Source organism: Notechis scutatus, chromosome 3 (genome assembly GCF_049901735.1).
Source record: "Notechis scutatus isolate UNSWTSFEM ecotype Mainland chromosome 3, rNotScu1.2, whole genome shotgun sequence".
Taxonomy (NCBI): Eukaryota; Metazoa; Chordata; class Lepidosauria; order Squamata; family Elapidae; genus Notechis; species Notechis scutatus.
In genome coordinates, this window is record NC_142011.1 from 75,078,089 (window position 1) to 75,095,822 (window position 17,734).

The 17,734-nt window shown below is 35.7% G+C and overlaps 1 protein-coding gene across 7 annotated transcripts in view; it reads right to left on the bottom strand.

Annotated features, from left to right (window-relative positions):
• The window catches only part of PIGK (phosphatidylinositol glycan anchor biosynthesis class K), a 131,124-nt gene that overhangs the window by 59,245 nt on the left and 54,145 nt on the right, over window positions 1-17,734 (bottom strand). For 6 of the 7 annotated variants that reach the window (XM_087960493.1, XM_087960491.1, XM_087960490.1 and 3 more), the window contains exon 10: window positions 5,959-6,034. The exons of the other annotated variant lie outside the window; for it this stretch is intronic. In XM_087960493.1, coding sequence (XP_087816619.1) covers window positions 5,959-6,034 — 76 coding nt within the window. The remainder of the gene's footprint in view (window positions 1-5,958; window positions 6,035-17,734) is intronic. 7 annotated transcript variants of the gene reach the window in all.

Sequence of the window (17,734 nt, forward strand, 5' to 3'; positions counted from 1 at the left end):
AATAATACAAAGAAAAACAACAGTGTCAATAATGATGATGTCACTACCACAATTTTCATATTTTACCACAAAGCCAAGAATACTATCATAACCTAAAACACATTATACAGGCAACAATAGTTAGCACAGCAAAGAATGATACCTAAAACTACTATGGAAAATCAACCAAATAATTATTAGCATCAAATCTATGATATATATGCTGCAGGAAAAAATATCAATAAGAAAAGAATTTCAAATATTAAATAGAAATGCAATTAAAAGTCAACAGGAGATATCAGATTTGAATATGCAAGTCAAAACAGACCCTGGAAGATGTGGGCTTAATCTTTCTAAGATACCACATATCTCTGGAAGAAAAACAGTTTAGAAAGGGTTAAATTTCATCAATAAATAGCAGATTAAATGCCCATCCATAGTACTGTACTTATTTGGGCTGCATATTTAATAATATCTACTAATCAATTATATCTGCATCTTGCCAAATATGTAAAGATCTTACAGAAGATACTTTTAACTCTCTACAGTTTTTCGGTTTTATTCTATTTAATTAATTAACTCCTTATTTCCATTTCCATTTCAATCATTTTAAACAATTAGTGATTGTCAGAATCATTATCTTCCTTGTTGTCCAACACATCCACTTTCCTAAGCTCCTCAGTGTAGGAGATGACCAGGCTGAACCCAAGGGAGGGGTCAAATGCGTCATGAGTCTCTTTGTGTCCACAAGAGATCTAAGTCCAGCCCACTTTGAATTCCTTCTACCCTTATTTACTGTCCATTTCCGTTGACCGTTAGTAGTTCAGATTCTTATAGAGAACTTAATCTTGCAATGAATCTTTATACCCATTTGAATTGCCTGAATCTTCTGATTTCCCCTGCATTTGACAATCAGTTCCCTGTATCCAAAGGCAAATTTTAATTGGGCTCCAATCTCTACACATTCCTTTCATCGCCCAACAGTATGAAAGAACATAGACCAAGATTTGTTATACCTTATTATACCGATAAAGGCCATTTGATTCCACCACTTCTTTGAAGGATGCGATCCCAAATTCAATCAAGAGGCACTATCTCTAGAATCCACTGGTGAGCAACCTCTACAAAGACTGCCATTATGCTAGCTTCCGGGCAGGGGTGGACTGCTGGGGGTTCCCAGGGGTTCGGGAGAGCCCCTAGCTAAGATTCTGTGCAGTTCAGAGAACCCCCAAATCCCACTCCTGGCTGGCCCTGCCCACCCTGCCCCTGTCCCAGGAGTCCCCATGTGGCCCGTTTTGGATGTGGGTAAGTGCAAGGTGTGCGCAGAAGCTCGGGGAGGGTGAAAAACGGGCCTCCCAGAAGTTCGGGAAGGCGGAAATGGGCCTGTCTCCGGCTTCCAGAGAGCCTCTGGAGCCCGAGGAGCCCGTTTTTGCCCTCCCCGAGGTAAGCCTCCGAAGCCTTGGGAGGCCAAAAATACCCCCCTGCCATGGTGCAGGAGGCTGACTAGGCCACGCCCATCATGGCCACGCCCACCCAGCAACTGGGCAGAGAACCTGTTGCTAAAATTTCTGAAGCCTACCCCTGCTTCCAGGTGAAGCTGAGCATGCACCCCACTGAATTTTGCCAGAAATTTATATTGTAATGGAGCAGAAAAACCAGCTGTGAATCACTTAATCAGAACGTCTTTTCCTAATCAAAGCACATTTGCAGTTGTCACCAAATTTTAAAGCAAAATAGAAAGCCCATTAAAAACTATGCAAAATTTTGAAACTCTTTTAATTTGCTTCTTCTGTGTTTTTAAGTGAAAAAGTTTGAAATTTAGAATTATGCAAATTGTGTCCAAAATGGAAACTAAATTATTAGCTTTTTCTAAAGAGCACTTTTGTTTGTGTTCTGCTCCCTCATTTATATGCTAAATTTCAAATATCTATGTGAGAACTACCCTTAACATAATAACCTTAATAATGGTTTCAACATATATCTGGCTGCCAATTCCCTAAATATCTGTGTAAATCTAGGCTGGTGGAAGGTAATCCAGTCAAGTACATGGTAAACCTTTTAATGAAAATGGATGTTGTATTTATATTTTACATAAATTTCTACCACAATGGAAAATAAATTATTAGCTCTTTTTCTAAAGCTAGCAAATTTAGAACAATACAATTGGTTATCTTTCATTCCCCTTTAATTCCCAAAAACTTCTCATAGTATTATTAGCATCAAATAATGAAGTATAAAAAAATGAAGAATAAAGTAATGAAAGCAGAAGTTCTTTGAAAATATTATCGGAAGTATACTCATTATATGAATCAAAAATAAATCATTATTTTGCAATTATTCCCATACCAACACATGCAGAAATCAACACCAACTTTTCTTATTTATATTTTTAAAAGCATAGGAAAATAAGCTATTTTAAAAATAAACTTTTCAGTTAAGGAAATGATATATTACAGTAGAGTTCAATAGTTGAAATGTCACAGAAATGCTAATTTTAAGGGGTTTATTTTTTTTCTTTAAAAGGTTTTCTATAACCTTGTGTTCTGTTCCCTCATTTATATGCTAAATTTCAAAACAATATCTCTGTGAGAACTGTTGAGGTAATTTCTAACCCAAATACCGGTTAGGTGACTTATATTCCTAACAAGAACTACTCTTAATGTAATGATATTTATAATGGTTTCAACATACATCTGGCTGCCAAATCACTCTACTGGAAGGTAATCCAGTCAACGAAGTACATAATAAACTTTCAATGGAAATGGATTTTATATTTATATTTTATATAAATTTGTGCCACAAAATGTTGCAACTAAATTACAGTGTGTCACCTAAAGTGAAAACCTGTTTCTTTCTTATTCAGAGTTGATGTCCAAAATCTGAATTGAAAGTGGGACACTCAAAAAGGACACTAGAAAGAGCCAGGACAGTCAAGTAATTGCTTTGGTAGGATGTATTGCCAAAGAATTACATAGTATGAACATTTGCTGTTTGAAATATTAGAAATGCATGAAAAAAACCATTTCTCATTTCGTTCAGCAATGCAATCCTCTGCAAAATGGCAAAAAAGCTACCAAAATGAACCTATCGGCATTATATTACTTTCTTGTGCTGTAAAAATATTACTGTGACATTTCATCTGGTCAACCATCTTAAAGGTTAATTCTGTTTCCCATCATAGTTATTCCTGTAGGTGAACCATTTGGTGCTGTTCCTATTTACCTATTCCAAACAATCCTCAACTGTTTCATTGCTCAGTTTCACAGTTAAGAACATATTGACTTACTGCCTACTCTGCTGTTTAATTCATTTATGCTTAGAGTCAGGCATGAACAGAGAGTTTTTTTTTTTGTTTTTTGGGGTTGTGGGGGTTTTTTTGGTGTTGTGGGGGGGGAGGGGGTTTTTTTTTTTTTTTTTGTTTTTTTTTTTTTTTTTTTTTTATTTTTTTATTTTTTTTTTTTTTCCGGGGGCCCTTTTTTGGTCAATTTTTTTTTTTTTTTTTTTGTTTTTTAAATTTTTACAAACCAGTGTACTTCAAAGATTGAAAATTAATTATTCTTAAGTCTGTTTCCAGGTGTCTTGTGTTTCTTTTCAGGTAAAGCTACCATTGCCTCCAGCAAGAAAATTCAAGCAACTTTGACTGAAAAAGACACCTGGAAACAGACTTAACAATAATTAATATCCAGGGGATATTGCCAGCAATTTTGCCACTTAGCAAATTTCTATTTGTCCTCTTGTCTGCTCTTGTTGAAAGCAACTGCACCTGAAGGCCACAGCAGTTGTAGATAATGGGTCATTTTTAGATGATAGCATCTGGCTAGCTTGCCATCAATTAAATATGATCAAAGCTGGAATAAGAAAGTTACACATAAACTTCTGGTAACAATTGTGCTGAAAGGAGCCATGAAATACAGTTAGACAATACCTATGTTTCAGTTAGAATCATTTTAAAGATATTCCTTTTTTTTAGTAGATGTGACCAAGACAGATAGACACAGATTGCCTGAACAGTGATCAGGAATGTTGATGGGTGGAAAGCTAAAAAGCCTAGATGGCAAGGACAATATGGGATTAAAACTCTTCCTTTTATTAAACATGTTTTGTGCTCTACCAACACAAAAAGGAACAGGACATCAATTGTATAGTCCTCAGTTTAATATTTTTAGTATCTTCTGCAGATGTTCCTAGCATTGACCCTACTGGAAATATAACTGAATGTTTGTTTTCACTTTGTTTTTATTGTTGTTTCATGATGTAATTCCATCATCACTTGGGTTGGCCAGAAGTTCACAAATGTAAGAATTAATTTATTAATATTATTTTATGTTTTTCCAGGGCTTTTCTTTGAAAGCATTCCAGTAGCATTCCAGGTTTGGAATCCAAAGCTGTCCCTTTGAAATGCTTTCCTTAAATATGAATTCCTATACCATGTGATCAGATTATGTTTCTCTTTAAACAATCATTGTAATTTGTATAATTCATCAAGTCTGCCTCATAATTTTTATATGCTGTATTTTATAGCCAAGCTCTGGTAACAGTTTATTTCTATTATGCTATATAGGCTCTAAATAATTCTTGTTGCTTTCTGACAAAGAGCAATAAATATTTTAAGTATAAGTACATCTGTTTTTCAATAGTATTGCCGAGATTTGGCTTATAAAATAAGATGGAAATTTTTCTCCTTAACTTACATTAAAATTGAAGAAACAAATTGTGTATTAGCAAAACCAGCAATCCAAATAAGCATGAAACAAGTGTGGCTATCTTCATGGGCAGTTTTCAGATTATTTTTAGCTGAAGTTTGAGGTCTTTTTAACTCAATAATAGTATGCTATATGCCCGTGCGTAGAAAGTTCATCCACATTGAGATTTTAACAATGGTTAAATTAACAACTCTTGTGAGAGAAAATAAAATTATCTACAATTGGAAGCCTTTTGCGTACTTTTTGCAGGAAATGAAAAAAACAAAACAAATTTTGAGATATGGATTTGACAATTCCCCCCCACCCCATTTCGGGGAAAATGAACACTACATTATAGGGTTAAACTAAGAGTTGAATGTAAGGTTTTCTTATATCCTTGGAGAAAGAAGTTGGAAGTCATTTTTTGAATATATTTTTGTTCCCCTTTCTTTTTTCTTTGTACCTTCCTGCACCTCTCTGTTATCTTTCTTTCTGATTGTTAGTTTATGTTACGTTTTTATTTGTACATCTTGTAAAACATTTCATAAAATTATTACAACAAAAAACAAAACCCAATGTTTTCTTGAAGATGCTATTGTTTGATCATTTCTGTTTTTTTTCGTGCTGGTATTTTGACTCAAAAATGTTGCTGAGACTGCCCTTCGCGTGACTCTGTTCTTAATCTAAAGAAACAGAGAATACAGCACTACTAAAGAGGCAGTCGTGAGTATGTGCCTATTAAGAGCATGCGTTGTGCTTCTCATGCCTGATGAGGTATTTAAGCAAGGTCAAGAAACAGAAGCAGAAACAGTTCCATGAATGTTCTTTATTTCTGTAGAATATGATAAAAGAATCTTGAAATCTGTCCAAGTTTCTCTCTGTTCCCTTTATATCAAGCAAAATCAAAGTGGGGTTATTTTTAGTTTCTCATGCTTTCCCACTTTCTTAGTAGTCAGTTACCGTTTCTCCTCGCTTAATGTTTCATTGCCTTCTTCACCTTTATTAAAAAGTCAGAGCTGTATTCTTTCACAGCCATAAACTCTCACTAACTCTACTTTGTGCCATAAATAGTTATTAATTAAATGCTTGAAATCAATTAGCTAGAGGTTTCCCTTGGTACTTCAGAAGGGAAATTTTAGTAGGGAGATTTGGTGAGGGGGGGTTCCTTTTCAGTACTCTAAATAACGGCACTTCCTAAATGGAAATCTCTGCTTCCATACAATTTGTGAATACAAGCATTTCATTTTTAAAACTGAAGCGTTGCTTATTCTTGACAGAAATATCAACAAAGTCATACCTGGTGTATTATTTGTGCTACTGGAAGCTGTTCTGCATATTTTAAAGGTTCCGTGGCTACTTCGTCTATAACAGGCCTAAAAAAAATCAAATCAGATATTAGACTAACATAGAAAATAACAAAATCAGACAATATAAATTATCATTAACTAACATACCTATCCCAACATTTTACAGGAAATGAACACTACATTATAGGGTTAAACTAAGAGTTGAATGTAAGGTTTTCTTATATCCTTGGAGAAAGAAGTTGGAAGTCATTTTTTGAATATATTTTTGTTCCCCTTTCTTTTTCTTTGTATCTTCCTGCACCTCTCTGTTATCTTTCTTTCTGATTGTTAGTTTATGTTACGTTTTTATTTGTACATCTTGTAAAACATTTCATAAAATTATTACAACAAAAATAAAACCCAATGTTTTCTTGAAGATGCTATTGTTTGATCATTTCTGTTTTTTTCGTGCTGGTATTTTGACTCAAAATGTTGCTGAGACTGCCCTTCGCGTGACTCTGTTCTTAATCTAAAGAAACAGAGAATACAGCACTACTAAAGAGGCAGTCGTGGTAGTATGTGCCTAATTAAGAGCATGCGTTGTGCTTCTCATGCCTGATGAGGTATTTAAGCAAGGTCAAGAAACAGAAGCAGAAACAGTTCCATGAATGTTCTTTATTTCTGTAGAATATGATAAAAGAATCTTGAAATCTGTCCAAGTTTCTCTCTGTTCCCCTTATATCAAGCAAAATCAAAGTGGGGTTATTTTTAGTTTCTCATGCTTTCCACTTTCTTAGTAGTCAGTTACCGTTTCTCCTCGCTTAATGTTTCATTGCCTTCTTCACCTTTATTAAAAAGTCAGAGCTGTATTCTTTCACAGCCATAAACTCTCACTAACTCTACTTTGTGCCATAAATAGTTATTAATTAAATGCTTGAAATCAATTAGCTAGAGGTTTCCTTGGTACTTCAGAAGGGAAATTTTAGTAGGGAGATTTGGTGAGGGGGGTTCCTTTTCAGTACTCTAAATAATTGACACTTCTAAATGGAAATCTCTTAGCTTCCTTTACAATTTGTGAATACAAGCATTTCATTAAAACTGAGCATTTGCTTATTCTTGAACAGAAATATCAACTTTAAGTCATACCTGGTGTATTTAATTTGTTACTGGAAGCTGTTCTGCATATTTTTAAAGGTTCCGTCTTAAGTCTATAACAGGCCTAAAAAAAAATCAAAATGAGATAAACTATGAAAATTACAAAATCAGACAATATAAATTATCATTAACTAACATACCTATCCCAAATCAAACCCAAAATAATCAGCCACACACACCGCAAATATATATATACACACACACATATACTACACATGTACATACATACATACATACATATGAATATATGTGTTAGGCTACATGGAGGCCTTTAGTGCAGCTTCCTAACAAGCGATAGCCGTCCGTTTACCGGAGCCAAGCTGCACTAAAGGCCTCCAATAAAGTAACACAATGTTGCCAGCCAATCAAGATACAAAAAAGCCAAAAACAGACAGAAAATATTAGAAACACCAATCAAGCAGAACACAGCAAACTCCAAGACCAATAAACACAGATCAAGACTCTCAACCAATCAGGATGAAGAAAAAAACATTCTGGCACAGCATAGGCTAGCACCAAATTTAAAACAGAAACGGCTGTGAAAGTCTGACTCACAGACGAACACAATACAGAAATGATGGCAGATGATGGCAGATGAGATTCTGCCGAAACGTTGCTACAACTTTAAAAGCACAACTATAATGACGTGGGAAAATACCCGAACAAAACTGAATACCATATATATGTATATATATACCTTTCCACTTCAGAAAATCCTTGGAAAAGGAAGGAGAAATTTTATCACCTCTATATAGATGGGTGGCATCACTAGTTTTCCACTGAAAATCAATAGCTGCTACTTTCTCAGAAAGATTAACAAAACAATATTTTCAAGGTTTTTTTAAAAAAGTAGAATAAAAGAGGGAGGGAACGAGGGACAAAGGCCCCAAACACGACAAATCATATTTCTGATGAGGACTTATGGTTAATTTTCTCCAAAATAATACTTTCATCATTAATATATTTAGATGAATTATTAACAAAGCTCTGTAATTCTTTACAAGAGATTCTTTACAAAATGCACTTCATAAAAAACACTTCTTGAATCATTAAAGCTACTGCATCATTTTCTAGACACTGGAATAAACATGAAGCCAAATGGCTGTGCGCATACATGCATGTCAAATAGCTATATGAAAAGACATATACAGAAACAGCTGGAAAAGCAGCTTCAGTGGCATGAAGACAGATGCTTTTTATGCATTCCAGTGTGGTGCAAAGCTCCTCATTGAATTATTTGCCCGTTGAAATTACTTAGGGAGTTTCATCTTCATTTATCCACTGAAGTGAAAGCATAAACCTCTCTAAAACATGTCCACTTACATGGCAGGAAGAGAAGAAGACTTTTATTTAGGTTGAATTTTATTTTAAACAAACATACTATTCAACGTATTTGTTATATTGTCAACTACAATAAGCAGTATGGTAATATATAAATACCTTTAAAATTCTACATGAAATACGAAAATTAATATTGCAATCTCTTTTCTTCCCTTAGGACTAAAAGAATTCTAGATTACAAAAACTTTTGTAAAATTTCAACCTCCTATGTAAGCAAAAAAATATGCCAAGTGAAAAAAAGGCAACGAAAAGAAGCCACTGAACCATTTCAAATGTGAAGCATTATTCAAAGCTACTTTCCTCCTGTACAGTTTGAGCGCTTTGTGCAAAAATAGAGATACCACTATTTCCTTTTAATGGTCAGTTATGAACTTTAAATGTAAAAGCTAATCAGAATACAAGATTTGGAAAGTCTGTGTAGTATTACTAACCGCTATAAGATTTCTGCATAATATCTTAAATTATTATGGGGAATCTGCATTCTCATTGTGTGCCAACCATTTTTACCCTACTAAGGGCCAAGATCTGCATTCTTCATCTTTATTAGGAAACAATAGCATAGTGTTTATGTAAATCAACTGAGAACCCAGAAATTTCTTCTACAACAGAAACAGAGTGGAAGACTAAAAGTCTAGCATGTTGCCTAAAATTAAAGCCTTTTGATATATTTTTAACTATATAGTATTAATGCTACACCTTACTGATGTTTTTTTTCAGTGAGGTTGCTAAGTAACTGCTAAGTAAATTTCCCAGTGGGAGACGGCATGCACTGTTTCTCCTACTGAAATGGTCCCAACTGAGCCAAGAGTCTTCTCCAACTTTCCTACCTCCTGATATACTGAACTAAAACTGTAATTACCTCAGGCAATGTGGATTAGTAAAGTCTGACTCTGAGTCAGAAAGACACAGATACACTTATTTTGATAACCTGAAAACTGTATTCATTGCAATTATCTACAGGGTATGGAATGGATGGAGGAGTAGATGGTTGGACAGATGCAATTTGCTTCGTACTGATCTCAAAATCAATGTTCATCCTCAATAGCAGAGTTACACCATCAGCAGCTCACATCATTGTATCTTGCACCAATTATAACTCTCTAAAGGTAGCCTCAGTGTATTGTAGTAGTCCAAACAGAAGGTTATCATGACTACTGACTGAAACTATCCATTTATGCAGTAAGAGAAGCACTGTAAAAGAGCTTCCTCTTTTCCCAACTGCAGATACTACTTTTGAGCCTTGAGTAGTATATCATAGCTGATAGTATTGAATGCCCTAAAGGGTATTAATAGAACCAAGAGGGTTTCCTCCCATTTATGTCCTGGTCCTAGATGCCTCCCATTTAAGTCCTAGTCCTTGTAAAGGTCACTAGAGTAACCAATCCCATTTCTGTCCCATGATTAGAGATGAATTGCAATGGTTTCATGTAAAGTTAAAAAAGCGGGGGGAGAGAACCAAATTCCAAGGAAACCCACAAAGGAATGGTCTCCAGGTCAGCCTCTCCTTCCTCCAGGGTGGGTCTACTGTAAAACATTCCAAATCTACAGTAAAATATTTTCTCTAATCTCCAGCTCTTGCAGACAGTCTTGAAGAATATCAGACTCAGTGATACTGAATACTATTTTCATAACTATCAACATCATTCTCTCCTGAAGTGAGGCCATAATAGTTTTCTGGATCCATGTAGTTAAGTCTTCTTCAGGCCTAGAAAACGTATGGTTCAGCCCAAGGTAACAGAGATAATTCCACTCTCTTTATCTGCATCAAAGTCTAAGTCAATGAAGTCCCAAATAACATGATCACACATTGCCCAGTCACTAGTGGCCAGATGCAAAGGATCAGTACCATTTGTAAGGTTGCAGCATAGATGATTTATTCAAGCCTATATACAAAAATCTGGTAAATTAAAGTTCAACGCTACCTTGGTGCCAGATAAAGGACATGGGATTTAGCAGGGGCTGGACTCTCTGCAAGCTTGTGGGAACACAACTACTCTAAACTCATAACAAGTCACTCTATCAGACTCCTACAGTCACCAAATTTCTGGAGAATCAAGACTATGGCAAATCTCAGCAATCTAAACTGCAAAATCTGATACAAACTGGTCACAGTCCCCAAAAGGGAATAAGCATCCACAACAAAGAATACTGGCAGCTGTTCTCCTGATGCAATAAGACAGAAATAATTATCTTTCACTTTTTTTACCTTCATTTTTTACAGACTGCAATTACAAGATGGGGGTGGGGGACCCTAAGCTCTTTCAAGTAACATTCCTGGTGAGTTTAAGTTTCTGTCAACAAGCCAAAAGGGGGAAAAATTATATCTCATTCTGAAAATGGCAGATGGCTACAGTTGCTCATAACATGTAAAATTGCCATCTACTGAAGAATAATGGAAAAATTTCTCTCTTTTTTTCAATTTACTTAGTAGAACTGCTTGCATTTGGGATATAATCAATTCCCTTCTCTATATGCACTGTCATTTACTTTCTCCCTGCTGTTAACATGGTCTTTATTAACAAGATGAGGAAAAAATATTTATTAAAAATAAAGCTACTGTTTCAAGAGTGCTACATTTTATAGAGAACCCTATCAAAATGAAGATGTCAATTTAGAGTCTTCAAACAGCATGAAAGTAGCACTTCGCATATCCATTAGTAGTAACTAATGAAGTTCTATTTATAACTTTGTCCAACATTACTGAAAGTAAACCACTCAATTTACTTCAAGGATAATTGCTATAGAAAACAAGTGATCTAATGTACTCTCGATTTAAGTTTTTTTTCCAGACAGCATGCTGGCTTAAAATACAAGCTTATGTAACACAACTCTGCTTTGATGAGAGTCAAATTTAGTTCTACTTTACAGCGTTTTCAATCAGATGAGCATCTCTTGCTGACAATGCTATAAGAAAGGAAAGTTTGCTTATCTTGGAAGAAAATTGCACAACCAAGTGTTTGTGCTTCTGTTTGAAAACCCTCTAGAAATGCATGTTAATATAGCAAGTGCTCTCAAACAAGCCAAAGACTTATAAAAAGTTTAGGAAATTTGAGAGCTATCAAAGATGAGAGAACCATAATTCCTTAGAATGCAGCACGCCTCACTCAGGAGATTATAGTTGATTTTTAATAATTCAAGACTTACAGTTGATCGTCTCTCGGTAAATAATTCATGTAATATTTTTATAAAAATTAATGATAATATACTTGCTCTGCAAAACAATGCCGAGATTTAATGAAGTATTTGTAGCATCTTTTTATCACTGTTTGATGCTGCTAGGTTTTTTTTACCCCTGAAGCTTCTTGCTTTGCAGTTTTTATCATTTCAATTATTCTGGTGATACATTTTTTTCAGGTCAATGTATACCCTACTTCAGGGGTGTCAAACTCAAGGCCCACAGACTGAACACAGAAAATGTATTTTCTTTTTATTAGTCTCTTAGGGAGCCAATGCTAAGCACTTTTTAGCCTTATAATTGAAGGCTATAAGCACCTCATAATAGCCAAAGTCCAGCACATTCAGCACATTCTTCATATAAAGCCTGTTAATCAATTAAAGGTTTTTCAACTGATCAATAATCTTGATCTAAACTAAATAATTAAATCACACAGCAATAAATAAACTTAACATATCTAATGGTTCTCTGTATTAACATTATTTATAATGTTAAATTTATTTTGGTATTGAAAGACATCTCAAGAAAAAAATAGAGAAGCAGTAAGCTGAGATATATTTATTTTAATGAAAACCTGCAATATATCACCCAATTAACTTGCTTCCTTACAAGTTAAGTCTACAAGATAATATTATAACTAACATGAGTTTATACACTAGCACTATATATAATTATCTGCAATCTTTGATCACACATTCATTCATTCTCCCATTAATTCATTCTCTCCATTGCATTAGAGTAATTCAATGCAAAATTGTTCCATAAGTCTCCTATTTTTCTTTTTCTTTTTTAAACAAGTTTTATTAATTTCAAAAACAAACAAATCATCATCAACCATTACATATTTGAACCTTTTTCCATTATAAATTTTACAAGTCAGATAAAACCTTATCTTATACAATACAATTCTATTTTAAACCATTTCTAAATGAACATAAAAACATCTCGTCCTCTATTTCTTTCTGACTTGATTATCGTCATTTTCTTTCTATGCTTCTAAAAGGTTTCACCAATACTTCTCAAAAACATAAACAGACACAAACAGACATATAAAAATCTTTTAGTAAAGTAACTTGGCCCCGGTACCTCTCTTTATATGGGCTTTAATTATATTCATGCTCATCTTACAGATCATTACCTATTTTATTTACCATTCTGTATCTTCTATATATACTTCTCACACATTTCACTCTTCATAATTCTATCTTATTCAATCCATCTTAATTTAAATCATTATATTTGTATCTTTTGCCCATCCTTTATTATCACTCTATCTCATTCCTTATACTGAAAAAAAAGAATTTCTCCTGAAATCTCTAATCAGAGTATGATGCCTTTCTATCCTCTCCCTAAATATTAGATTAACATTTAAAATGACACCTAATATCCAATCTGATTCTGCTTGGTACATTCTATCAATTAATTTTTACTTTTAATAACAATAAAAACAGAGTAATAAATCAGAAATGTTTAAATACATAGTATCCTCCTAAATACGTAGTTAAATAATAAATCTAAATAATAAATCTTATAACATTCTAATTGCCTTTCCCTTCAATATTTTATTACATTTTAAAAATCAATCATTATTAAACATTTCAACATTTTAACTTCTTATTAACTCTTAAACCATTCTAATTTTCTATTTCTAATACAAATATTACAATACCGTCTTATGTACCTTGCAAAATCTTTTTAAGAAAATTTATACTTTACCCTTTATCCCTGAAAAGATTCTTTTCCCATCCAATTTTAAAACTTTGTGGCTTTTCTCCGCCTTTCCCCTTTCTTTCTTCCCCCACCCGATCTTCCTACCCCCTTCTTCTAACCTCTGTCTTGCTGGCATCCCTTCTCTGTTGTATTCCTTTTTCTCTTGTTTGCTATCATTATATTTATTTTGCATCATATTTTTCTCTTTCTTAAATGTTTTTTTAGATCTTAAGTCCTTCATTTTCCTCGCTTTCTTCCTTCCTTCTTCCTTAGGTAAATTTTGGGATTCATTAAAGATGGTGTCTTCGTCTTCTTCTTGTTGTAATTCCATCTGTCGCATTGTCTGTTCATAGTTAACCAGCGCCATTTCTAAAAATAGAAAAGCTTTTTCCATACCATCTTTACAGGCTGCTTTTGTTTGCTCATATTCATCCCTCAGTTCCTCAAGGAGAAAGCCATTATAAATCTTTTCTTTTCTTTTTCCCTCTTTCTTCTTACTCCAACCAAAATATTCCAAAAGAAAAGTAAGACAATCCCAAAGTCCACAATCCTCAATCAATCCAAGCCAAGCCAAAATTCCCACTTTCTCTTCCAGGGTAGTATCAGACAAAGGAAAAAAGAAAATCCAAATCTGTGTTTTGAAGCCTTATTAAAAAAATTTCTGTCTCCAAATCCTTAAGGCATCTCCTCCAACAAAATCCAGCCAGATAAATATATTTTTTGTCCTCTCCCTTCCGACTTATCCCATAAAGCTAGTTTTACCTGAAAAAAAAACAGGTTTCTCAATATCCGTTTGTTAATTCCGTCGGGAGGGAGAGTAAACTTTCCTTTCAGCACCTCAGAATTGCCGCTTACTTTCTCTTATGGAAAGAATCATCCAAAAAGCCATCACTTCCAGGAATTAAATTAAATATATCTCAGAGTCCTGGATCGACCAAGAAGACTTTCACTTTTAAAAACTTTCTCCTCTTCCTCCTGCGCATACTTGCCCAGCTGCCGGCTTCTTTGTGGCGGCCATTACAGACCGCCGCTACGCCGTCTTGGTAAAAGGAGGTTCTGCCGGCCAGGAGGGGTCTGCAATACCCCAAACCCTTTCCGGATCCCCTACCTTCAGCTGCCCCTGCAGGGCAGCCTTGCTCCGCACCCTTTCGGATCGGAGCCCCAAAAAGCGACTAGCGCGGCAGGGATCGCACAGCCGCGAATCCCTACCGCCGCAGCCGACAAACCGAGAAACTCCATAAGTCTCCTATTTTTCTAAGGAACCTACAGTGTTCTAAAGTTAAACCAAGTTCAATTTAACATGAAAACAAACTATCTCCTTTGACATAGTGGCCTTACTTGATTTGAGAACAATAGAAATTAGAAAATACAAACATAAAAATACATTTCTATATTTGATTGACACTCAAGCCAAAAATCTTTATTCCAATTATATTCACTTTAAAAACATTTCCATATTCATGTCCTACATGAGTACTTGCAATCTAGATGAAAAATGTAGATTGTACTATTTTCTTTTTTTTATTTGTAGTAATTGACATGTGTATTTTATATATCTCTGCTCCTGTTTATGTGTTAATTTTTAAAAAACCCAAAATATCCTCTTGCTTGAGACCAGAAAAACTTAATTTTCTTAATGAATCTCAACAAAAACAGGTGTTTGATATTAAGTGGAAGAAATACTCATTATAAGTGGAAGAAATACTCTTTCACTACTAAATTTAAAATAAAAACACAGTATCATAATATTTCCAAAATTCATTTGATCTTGAGAACAGAAAGCAACACAACTGGATCATATAGTCCCCCTTTCGCAAACCTCCTTCCTTACTCTTTTCTATTTAGTAGAAAAATGTACCAATTCACAAATACTCAGGTACAGCTATAAAACTGTAATGCTCAGGGGTGGGATGCTACCGGTTCTGTCTGATTCTATAGAGCTGGTAGCTCTGAAGAGCAGCAGACACCAAACTGGTTCTGTGTTTGCTGCTGTTTGGCCCACCTGCCCGCCCAGGCTCTTACCTGTCCTTTATTTCCTGCTTTTTCAACCTCAGCTCCTTTGCGCGGCACAGCTGAGGTTGAAAAAGCAGGAAAAAAGAGGCTTTTCAAATGCTGCGCACCTGCGCGCAGCGCTTTTCAGCTGTCCGGGCAGCACAGTCTATGGTTGTTTTACACGAGTGCGCAGCAAAACGTAGTCACCGAACCGGTAGTAACACTGGTTGAATCCCACCCCTGGTAATGCTACAAGAAAGAAAGCACAAGTCTTTGAAATATTGCCATCTGCACTGTGGCTTTGCAATCAGGCATAGTTAAATCTCAACAGAGTCTTACTTTGTTTCATAAGTTTCAGGCGAGGAATAGTTTCAAATAGCTGCTTAGCAAGCTACATACAATCATACATACAATGCATAGTAGTTATCAGACTGTGATATCTGTTAGTAAGTGTTTCAACTTGGGTGTTAGCAAGCGTTTCAACTTGGGCGTTTCAACTTAGAATTAAATGATCAGAAAGGCGGATAACTGCAGAAATTTGACTAGGAAATGAAAGAAATAGATAGAAGAACAAAAAGTTGTAGAAAGAAAAAAGATAGAATAGTCTAACTGGGCTATAGTCCAAAACAATTATTTGCATTGACGCCTGTGTAAATGTATACATTTCAAGATTTTGCTTTTATAACAATATGTTCAAGAACAGCAGCAAAAGGCAGATAATATTTTATAAACAGATGATTATCTGCCTTTCTGATTTTAAAGGCTCAAGATGTACTAAGTATAGCAATAGCAATAGCATATACCGCTTATAATGCTTTACGGCCCTCTCAAAGCGGTTTACAGAGTCAGCATATTGCCCCCAACAATCTGGGTCCTCATTTTACCCACCTCAGAAGGATGGAAGGCTGAGTCAACCTTGAGTCTGGTGGGATTCAACCTGCCAAACTGCAGTAGGAGTAGCTTGCAGTACTGCACTCTAACCACTGCGCCACCGAGGTATCTCCCATTTAGATAGAAGAGAAGATGTAAAAAATGTGAAACCAAATTCCTAACATTACTCCCTGGTGACAGCTGTTCACTATGTAAATAAAAACAAGAGTTTAAAAAAAATCACAAACATCGTTAGAAGACCAAGAAATACCATATAAATTTGAATATGATAGATACAACGTTTGGTCCACAATATAATAATATCCAAAACTTTCAGGCATCAAGCACTATATCTTTGGAATAATTATTTTGGATTTTTCCAATAGTATTTAGCCCCAAGGTTTCAGAAGCATACTCAAACACATATTTGCACAACTATTTAATTCCTGATATAATTTAAATATTAATACATCTTTCCATAGCATAGCATGCTTTAGATGTAGTGCATCTACCTCTTGTGCAACTCCTCACAATTTCCTGCTGACTTCCGACAACCAAAGTCAGTGGGGAAGCTGGCAGGAAGTCGCCAAATGGCTTGCAAGCAGATCAGCAAGCAGGTAAATGGATGCTGCCAAGTGGGAGAGGGAGCAAGGGGATATACAAAGGGCCAAGGAGGTGTGGCACAAGCACAGCATTGGTTGGTATGGATGCTGCTGGTGGATGAGAAAGAGTCAGCCAGGGCCCGGGGAGGTGCACAAGTGGCCAAGGAGGTCTGGCATGCGTGCAGCAAGACATAGGGTAGCTGCTGATGGATGGGGGAGGGTGCATGAGTGGCCAGGAAGTTGTAATGTGAGCACAAGGCTTAATGAGGGTGTGTAGGTAGCCGGTAAAGAACTACACAAGCACAAGCGCTGGAGTCTGGGGAGTTGTGCAAGTGGGAGAGATTTAGTCAAGCAATTTACAATTTGATCTATTGGCTTCTACACTGACTTTGCTTGATAGAAGCTGGCAATCATAACCATTATAAGTGTGAATTGGTAGACGAGTGCTGGATCATGATCCCATGTTTATGGGAATGCTAGGACAACAGGAACTTCAAGGACCATTCGTATCTACCATTTGCAATTTCACACAGTTATTTAGTGAGGAAAAGAAACAACATTGTAGTGAAGGGAAAACACCAAGCTCCTTTTAAGTAAGCCACAGTTCCTGACTGCAAGGGCCTCTAGACAGTGGTTAGCTTAAAGCAGAGGTCTCCAAACTTGGCAACTGTAAGACTTGTGGACTTCAACTCCCAGAATTCCTCCTCCAGTCATGTTAGCTCAGGAATTCTGGGACTTGAAGTCCACAAGTCTTAAAGTTGCCAAGTTTGGGGACCCTTGTCTTAAAGGCTGCTCTGCCAAAAGAGCAGGTGTGGAGGTTGGAGAAGAAGGTGGATGAAGATGGCAGATACCAAAGAAGGATGACAAAGAGGAAGTGCTGGTAATTTTCTTGTCCAGGCCTGTAAAGGCTCCCCCACTCATCTATGCTGCCCAATTGGGTCC